Source organism: Dicentrarchus labrax, unplaced genomic scaffold, assembly GCF_905237075.1.
Source record: "Dicentrarchus labrax unplaced genomic scaffold, dlabrax2021, whole genome shotgun sequence".
NCBI lineage: Eukaryota > Metazoa > Chordata > Actinopteri > Moronidae > Dicentrarchus > Dicentrarchus labrax.
Genome location: NW_026136722.1, coordinates 20,990,568 through 21,000,147, shown reverse-complemented (window position 1 = coordinate 21,000,147; position 9,580 = coordinate 20,990,568). Strand labels below are relative to the sequence as shown.

The window sequence follows — 9,580 nt, the reverse complement described above, 5'->3', positions numbered from 1 at the left end:
GCAACTGTTTGGGGACTACTTTCTCCAGAATCATAGAAAGGAAGGGGAGGTAAGAAATGGGTCTATAGTTGGCTAAAACCCCTGGGTCAAGAGTGGGCTTTTTAAGAAGGGGTTTAATTACAGCTACTTTGAAGGACTGTGGTACATAACCTGACAATAAAGAAAGATTGATCATATCCAGTAAAGAAGTGCCAATTAAGGGTAAGACGTCTTTAAGGAGCCTAGTTGGGATGGGGTCTAAAAGACAGGTTGATGGCAGAGGGAGTGTGACACCATGACTCCACTATATCTTTACATAGATAATAGTTGTTGCTGCCATATTAATGTTTTAAATATAATATATATAAAACTTGCTACATTTAATTAAGACTTCTTGACTTGCAGTACTATATTTACTATACTATACCATACTATATTTTTGTTCTTCTTTGTTTATTAAGCACCAATATACCCATGCAAATTGCTTGTATGTGAAAACATACTTGGCAATAAGCCCAATACTGATAATGATAATAGGCACAGTGATTAAAGTGTAAATAAGTGTTCTTCTTTGACCCCTCAGATGAGTTGTACCTCCCACCCATGAGGAAAATTGATAGCCTGCTCAGTGAACAGAAGAAGAGGTTGTTGAGGAGAGTCAACATGAGTGCTCAGCACCAGGTAAACCTGCACATCCTTCTGCTTTACAGTCTGTTAGGAAGTGACTGTCTGTTGATGATGATTTAGAATAAATACCTTGGTGTAGGGGTTTAAAACAAATAGAGATGACAGATACAATTTAAAAACAATTCTATTCCCACATCTGTGAGTTTAATTAAAGCTGTATCATGCCTTTGACTGCATTCTGCTTTCCTCTCTCCAGGAGGCTTTACATATATTCCCTAAAATGACAGCAGACCCGCTGGAATCTGGAGCTGTCAAAGTTCACCTTGGTGGGGAGGGTTACAATCGCAAAACCCTCAACTGGGTCAAAAGGAGTATTCCTAAGCAACAGGTCAGAAATAGATATAACGTCACACTTTCTACTCCCATCATGCGGGTTGAAGGTAGCCAGTCTTTGGTGGACAAAAACACATTTAACAGACAAGATCCACATTAAAGGTCCAGTGTGTAACATTAAGCAGGATCTCTTAGCAGACATATAATATAATATTCATAGGTATGTTTCCATTAATGCATAATCACCATCATCAATATAGTAATTGTAATGTTTTTGTTACCTTAAAATTAGGACTGCACCATTAGAGGAAAATGAGCGATAACACTGTTCAATATTGCAATGATGATATGACTTGCAATAAATAAAAAAATATTGAAGTGTGCATATTAGTTATACAGTCCCTAAATCTGGCTAGTTAAGGTTAAATAAAGAACTGAATTAGAATTTAATATTTTAACTAAATGTAACAGTAACAGTAATGTTTACACCAGCAAAGTCACAATATAAACTCAATGGTAACCCGCTGGAAACAAATCCAAAATATGCTGTGTGAATGTGTATGAATGAGTTAGTTTCTGTTCGATGGGCTTTGCCATCAGTGTATGAATGTGTGTGAAAGGGCGAATGTGGCATGTAGTGTAAAAGCGCTTTGAGTGGTTGGAAGACTAGAAAGGTGCTATACAAGTGCAGGTCCATTTGCCATTTACCATTTACAGCTCTTTTGTTTTAGCTTGTTTATAACAACAACAATGCTATTAGCCAAGCTAGCGCACTGTGCGTACTGTGCATGTATAATGGAGGGTAACCGGATGCTGCACAGTGCACAACTGTACAATTTGACCCACTATGACCAAGCAAAACCTGATGTTTTTTTGTCCCTGCTGGGAACCAACTTTTCAGGTTCTGAACCAATTTAGTTTTGGTCAAAATGCTCAAACTGTTCAAAACTAGGTGCTTGAACTGGAGCCGGCTCCCTGTTGGTGGAAAAGGTATGAGAAGCTGCAGCGTGAACAATTTTATTATTATTATTTTTCTTATGTCAGTCTCAATACAATTTATCGATCAGCCCTACTTACTTGTAGTACCATGTAGTCCACCATGTTGAACCGCCATGTTTCTACAGTTACCCAGAACAGACAAACCAAACACTGGCTCATCTTTAATGGCCACCATAGTTTCTTCTTTGCGCTTGGAAAGGGATATATATACACATATATAAAAATCTATACATAAAGAAATCTCAGAGACACTAGAGGGAAGAGAGAAAGTTTGTTGTTCTGCACTTTTTGATTACATAACTCAGCTGGCACTTATTAAGTATAAAGAAGAATGTTTTTAGTTGTTTATTTATTTTTGGGTTACCCACTATCAGTTTTCTTCAAAATCCTTCAATCTTTTTTGTCTTTTTTTCTTTCAGGATCTGAAGCTCTCAATTGAAACTTGCCGGATCTACAGTCTGTATCATTCCCTTCACCACTACAAGTACCACACCTTCCTGCATTGCAAGAAGGAGGTAAGGATGGCTGCGTTAATGCTGTCGAAGAAAAATCATTCAAGTCCAGTTTAGGTTTGCTGTGGTGGTGTGAGTTTATTAAAGTCCGAGTCAGCTGCCACATGTCATTTGGTTAGCAAGTCTGGAAAATTAGAATTTTCTTCATCAATCCACAGTTATTATTATTTTTTTGTGTGTGTGTGTGTGAATGGAAAAAAACATATATAAACTAATAAAAGTAAACTGAACTAAACACTAAACTAAAAAAGTGAATTAATTGTAACACTAAATTAGAGCAAGTGAACATACTCTGAAAGTTAACTGAAACTAAACCTGTAATAAAGATATAAGTAACAGTAGTTCTGGTACTCAGTCATAATGAATCCCAACCGTAGTTCTCCTCTTTTGGTGGAACAGGTTGAGTTGTTGTGGAGTATATGATTTTAGTGGGTGTTTTAGTGATAACTTTTGCTTATGGATTTGAGACAGGAGAACAGGAGCGACATAGCAGTCAGGATTATACAACCAAGCAAAACAAATTCAAAAACCTAAATAACCTAATGTCCCTTACTTTCTTTGACCCAATCGAGCAAACTGGTGGGAATGGGTTATGTAATGTTTTGGCAATATTTTTCAAATGGTTAGTATTTTCTTGTATGGTAGAATTATGGTCCGGTATAAACATGCAACATTTAGATTTAGTGACAACCCAAGTTCCTCCTTAGAGGCCAGTAAATAATCCAGTGCTGCCTGGTTTTGTAAAACCATCATTCTTACAGCAGTCATTTCTAGCAGTAATATTGGATGGTATCACATGAGCAAGACCACATACTCCAGACCATCCCTTTTGGTAAATACTCATAAGCATTCATTCCATAAATTCAGTATACACCCTTTGGTAGTGGTATAAAGCAGTGTAACAAAGTGGTCTAGTCATTAGTTCTTTTGGACTCCACAATCAGTTCTTCTGATAAATGTAGAGTCACATTTGAATGTTCCCAAGTGAATGTTGCCCTTACCTTCAACACACCATTTTAGGGTGTTTGGAACAACTGAGAGGGTGAGAGGGTTAGGGGTAGCGCAAGAATAACAGTTTGTGTAAATGTTTTGTGGTTGGGACCAGCTGGGTTTCAGGGAGTTTTTCTTCAGGAACTCTCTGATGCAGGCCCATTGTCGTGGTCGGATGTGACACGGTTTGTCACTAGGAGGAGAGTGGACAGCTTTTATTTGTCTGTGGATCCAATCCAATCCAATCCAACTTTATTTGTTAAGCACTTTAAAAACAACCAAAGTTGACCAAAGTGCTGTACAGGAGAAGAAATAAGACATCATAAATGTAAACAGTGATGATATTGAACTGAAAAGAATGTACTGCAGTGGTTAATTACAGCATAGTCAATTAAGTTGATTTGTTTTGCATGAATATCTTGGTTTAGTAGAGACTGCTATGTTGGCTTTTCTGCTGCAGGTGTAATAGACAGGGTTGATTTAAATTTAGTTGCTGAAGTTAGCAATTTCTCACCCAAATAGTTTGGCTCACCATGATGGAAGGAATCCCCAATGCTTTTATTCCAGGAGGATGGCTTTGTCCAAGGTGTGAATGACCTTTAGTCCCAAACATTGTCTTAAGTTTCTTGGGTTCCTCTGCCATTTTTCTCCTACTTGCTCTGCCTGTGTAGTGAGATACTCTAACCATTAACATTTTGATCCACAAACGTTGCTCTTTGCTGTGGTCTCATATTACCATACATTTTACATTAGAGTGTCTCTGTAAAACATCAAAAAAGAGAAAAAATATAAAGGTGTTATTAAAAAAGTACTTAGACACATTAAATCACAAACCTACAAAAAACAGTAAGCCAAGATTAAATCTCTTGATTTAATCATGTTGTTTGTTTTGGTGCTTCCGGAAGACTTAACCCTTTTCTTAAGCTCTGCATTGTTTTGTTGTTCTCTAATTTTCTAGTTGTTGCACTTTTAAAGTTTGACTCTGCGTTGTGTTTTTAATTTGTTTTAATTTGTGCTACTTACTAGGTTTTAAGAAGTTAAGAAAGAATTTTTTCTTTGTCTATTTGTTATAGTTTTTAAGAAGGTCAAATCTTACTTTTAGTCTATTTCTTCTAGTTACTTCATCACTTTTTCCTTTGTTATAAATGTTCCTTCAACATTTATTTTCCTCTTTATGTTTGTTTTTGTTGTTTTCCTTTTCCTTTTTCTTTGCTTTTTTTTCTTTTTTTGTGTTGCAATAAATTTTGCCAACTATCATACATGTATTTAACAGGGTTGATTAACTCATTCTCTGACCCTCTACTGAAATAACTTCCCATTGTCTTTTCTATGAGATCCCTCCAAAAACATTCATTCACACTTACTTTTAGCCACAATTCAGTTCCCAATTCTTTCAATCAACATTCTACTCAGAAGATATACACACATGGACAAAATTGTTGGTACCCTTTCGTTAAAATAAGAAAAACCCACAATGGTCACTGAAATAACTTGAAACTGATAATAAATAAAAATTTACTGAAAATTAACTAATGAAAATCAGACATTGCTTTTGAATTGTGGTTCAAGAAAATCATTTTAAAAAGCAAACTAATGAAACTTGCCTGGACAAAAATGATGGTACCCCTAGAAAAGATTGAAAATAATTTGACCATAGGGACATGTTAAACTAAGGTCTGTCCTGTAAGTAGCATCACAGGTGTCTTCAAACTTGTAATCAGTCAGTCTGCCTAAAGGGTGAAACGTAGTCACTGTGCTGATTGGTATCATGGTGTGTACCACACTGAACATGGACCACAGAAAGCTAAGGAGAGAGTTGTCTCAGGAGATTAAAAGAAAATTATAGACAAGCATGTTAAAGGTAAAGGCTATAAGACCATCTCCAAGCAGCTTGATGTTCCTGTGACTACAGTTGCACATATTATTCAGAAGTTTAAGGTCCACGGGACTGTAGCCAACCTCCCTGGATGTGGCCGCAAGAGGACAATGATGACAAATTGAAGTGACGGATAATACCAATAGTAACCAAAGAGCCCGGAACAACTTCCAAAGAGATCAGAGGTGAATTCCATGGTCAAGGTACATCAGTGTTAGAGGGCACCATCTGTCGCTGTTTGAGCCAAAGTGGACTGAATGTAAGACGACCGAGGAGGACACCACTGATTAATCATAAAAAAGCGAGACTGGAATTCAGAGATGGGGACTCGAGTTTGCGACTCCGACTCGAGTCGCACTTAAGTCGCACACACAGAGACTTCAGACTTGACTTGGACTTGTGCTCAAAAGACTTCAGACTCTACTCGGACTCGTTTTTTTTGGGACTCGTGAACAATCATTATGTTTTCTTTTTTGGCGTATCAATATTAAGGAAACTCCATATTACGCATTGGTTGCACGCCTTGCAGCCTCACGCACTAGTACCTTGGATAACGACTATGGCGACCGGCGGCACACCTGCAGCTGCTGCTGTACTATTTGTGATTACATTTGGTTATAAAAAATTCAAACAGGACGGCACCAACAAAAGGAGTGCTGACTGCAAATTCTGCAGTACCCGAATCAAGGATGCTGGATCCACCACATCACATTTTATCAGGCACTTGAAAACTCACCCGGATAGGTCAGTCACATTAGCGCATACGTTTTTTTGTGAATACATTTTTAATTGCAAATAACACAGAAGTAACATATACAAGTGTTTAAAGTACTTTTAAGTGTTTTGCTTATTAGTTGTTTGCATTTAGCTAAAGTGTGATGTTTTGCACTAATTGGAATGATGTTAATTACAATGTCTTTGACTGGGTGAGGTGTAACATTTTCTATATTTGTTCTTTATTCGTTAAAGTTCGTCCCACTGAGCCTGCATAATAGGGGGCAAGATATACTGTAACTGTATGTTCATGTTGGAAGAATACAGTTTCCTTTAAAGGAAAGCATTCATTGTGTGTTTTCTTCATATTGCATTGCAATAGCCTGTGATATATATAACAAACAACTAATCAGGACTGATACTGTATGCTAATAGATAAAGGAGTGATAATAATACAGTAAATGCTTTGAATTTCTTAGATATAGCTGTGCATTATTCTTAGTAGACCGGATAGCAGCAGATGACAGAAGGCTCATTACAACCAGAAGAGACATATGACTTTTATTTTTTAGAGACTTCAGACTTGACTTGGACTTGCAAAAGAAGACATGTGAATATCTCTGCTGGAATTTGCCAAAATGCATATTGACAAGCCATGAAGCTTCTGGGAGAATATCCTTTGGACAGATGAGACAAAACTTGAGCATTTTGGCAAGTCACACAAGCTTTATATTCACAGATGCAAAAAATAAGTATACAAAGAAAAGAACACTGTACCTACTGTGAAACATGGAGGAGGCTTGGTTATGTTCTGCTGCTTTGCTGCATCTGGCACAGGGTGTCTTGAATCTGTGCAGGGTACAATTAAATCCATGACTATCAAGGCATTCTGGAGCGCAATATGCTGCCCAGTGTCAGAAAGCTTGGTCTCAGTCGCAGGTAATGGGTCCCTCCAACAGGAAAATGATGATGAAAATGAAAGAGCAAAAGATTGGACTTTTCTTAAGTGGCCTCCTATGAGCCCTGATCTAAATCCTATTGAACATCTGTGGAAGGAGCTGAAACATGCAGTGGAGAATGCACCCTTCAAACCTAAGACAGTTGGAGCAGTTTGCTCACGAGAAGTGGGCCAAAATACCTGTTGCCTGGTGCAGAAGTCTCATTGAGAGTTACAGAAATCGCTTGATTGCAGTGATAGCCTCAAAAGTTTGTTTTTTAAAATGATTCTGTTGAACCACAATTCAAAAGGAATGTCTGATTTTCATTGGTTAATTTTCAGTAAATGTTTAATTAATTATTACTTTGTGTACATGTAATTTGGTTAGCAATTCTTAAAAATGTGAATTTCCTTCATCAATACTAAAATGTATTAAAGGTCCAGTGTTTAACATTTAGGAGGATCTTATATATCTTATATCAGAAATGGAATATAGTCTCCGTAGGTATGTTTTCATTAGTGTATAATTAACCAGGGCCCAGTATTTCAAAATCGAGATCATTTCCCAGCATTTTCACATCTGTGTTATTGAAATTTTGTATTACTTTGACCAGCAGATAGAGGCCTATCCGAAGACTGTCAGTCTATATTCTGTAATCCTGATATTGTGCTATCTGGATCAGAATGATCCTATTTGAAAATTATTTGAAAAAACAAGACAAGACCTACAAGATCAGTTTTATCTGGGAAAGCTAAAAAATGGATTAGAAAAATTTGAAATACTGGACCTTGGTGACCCCACTCATCAAGACAGTACCTTGTTCTGATTGTCATAATTCCTGTACCAGCCAGTAAAATATGTTTATGCAGAATTAATGTAGTAATGTGAAATGTTAAAAAGCTCTGTCCAACAAAAGTGATAGTTCAAATATCCTATTATGAACTATGAATGTCATTTACTGCAGAAACAACCCTAATGTGCTGTCACTGTGGTTGTACGGCATAACAAGTCCCCTTGGCTACATCTCTGACCTTCACCCACTTTCAAACACAAAAATATTGCCCTGCGGTTATAAGCCAGGTATTACAGCATTGATTTGTTTTCTGTAGAGCTTCACTACAGCCATTGACTGTATGTAACTGACCTGTTGTTTCCTGAGCAGACAGACAGTATCGAGCAGGCAGCGGAGGACCCCGGCCAGGAGGAGGTGGTGCAGCAGTGCATGGCTAACCAGGGCTGGCTGGAGAGCCTCTTTAACTCCTTCATGGAACTGCTGAGTCTCAGCACCAAGGCCTGAAGGAGGACTGCAGCACCAGGCCACCAAACTCATACATCCACCTGCAGTGTTAGGTAGATGAAGGCATCCAGAGTTTGTGAAACAAAAGAATCACGCTACAGAAACTGTACGGATGCTCATAGTGCGCTGATTGAAAGTGAGAACAGCCACTGTTGGTTTGTTTGTGGGGGGTTTCACTTTTAAAGTATTTGTTTTATTATTAAGTAAAGTACCTCTTGATTTTAAGAAACCTATTGAAAAATAGAAGCTAGTGAACTATGTGAATGTGATGGATTTTCCTCAAAAGTCAAAGAAAGGGACAACAAGACAATTTGGTCAACACTACAAAAGAGATTTTTGTCAAGACCTAAAGAGTATTGAAAGACACACACAAGCTGTCTATAAGTATGTATCGGCAACTATGGTTTGTATTATTTATACAAGGACATTTCTAAAAATGACTGTCCTATAATGGGATTGTTTGCTGTTATTTTTTTTTTTTGAAAAATGTTTTAAAGGGGTATACATAAAATGGCCCTCTTGCAGTTTTTTGCTTCTATCAGACCGACGGAGATAAAACTAGAGTTGAGCGAGACAAAAGAAGGTTTAAAAGGACTATGTGATAGTCTACCTGTCTCAGTTAAACAGCAGTTGAAAAGGGGAAAAGTATTTAAAACTAAGCTGTATTCTTTCTGTTTGTGTCAAAAGACAATTAGAGAGAGGATTTAATGCCTGTAAAGAGGAGGCACAAAAAAATAAAGCACGACTTTCATAAAGGAAGTTTAAGGTGAAATGATCCAAAAGCATAAATGTCAGTGTTTAATGTTAGTCATTTTTATCTGTTTGTCGTTGATGGATATTTCCTATTATTTAACCTCTCAGAGGATATTCTTGCAGAGCAATTTTGTTGTTTTGATGTGTAAATATTGTACAGTTATTTCATTCTCTAGTTCCCAGTTGCTCTTCTGTACATGAAATTCCTGTATTTGACATAATGAAATAAAACTGTTCAAATGATAAACGTGACGATGAATAAACCACCTCTGCTCAAGTCATTTCACTAAACTATTAAGATCCTGAAGGTAGGTTCAGTGTTTTCAGCTTAATTGTCGTGCAATATAGGATTGTACAATGAAGTGCAATTGTTAATCAAATTACCTTTCAGTTTCTTCTCTGTGAACTAGCTTTGATCTTCGCTGGGAGATGTAAAAAGGGAGTAGTGATCACATACAGTTGTATGCAAAAGTTTGGCCATGACCTTCAATTGCCCCCTGGTGGATGACTGCAATATAGGTCATAAAGCCTGTTGCCTCTATGTTAGCAGATGGGGAACATG

At 37.3% G+C, this 9,580-nt stretch overlaps 1 protein-coding gene across 2 annotated transcripts in view; it reads left to right on the top strand.

Annotated features, from left to right (window-relative positions):
* Nucleotides 1-9,270, top strand: part of prr12b (proline rich 12b) — a 45,989-nt gene extending 36,719 nt beyond the window's left edge. Inside the window, exons 13-17 of one of the 2 annotated variants that reach the window (XR_007881831.1) lie at nt 563-660; nt 863-994; nt 2,358-2,453; nt 7,933-8,048; nt 8,131-8,178. Coding sequence is in view for 1 of the 2 variants with exons in the window: in XM_051386809.1 (XP_051242769.1) it covers nt 563-660; nt 863-994; nt 2,358-2,453; nt 8,131-8,265 (461 nt within the window). In the remaining variant the exon portion in view is untranslated. Of the gene's footprint in view, nt 1-562; nt 661-862; nt 995-2,357; nt 2,454-7,932; nt 8,049-8,130 lie in introns of both variants that reach the window. The other variant, XM_051386809.1, reaches the window with a different exon arrangement.
* The last annotated feature ends 310 nt before the right edge of the window (nt 9,271-9,580 follow it).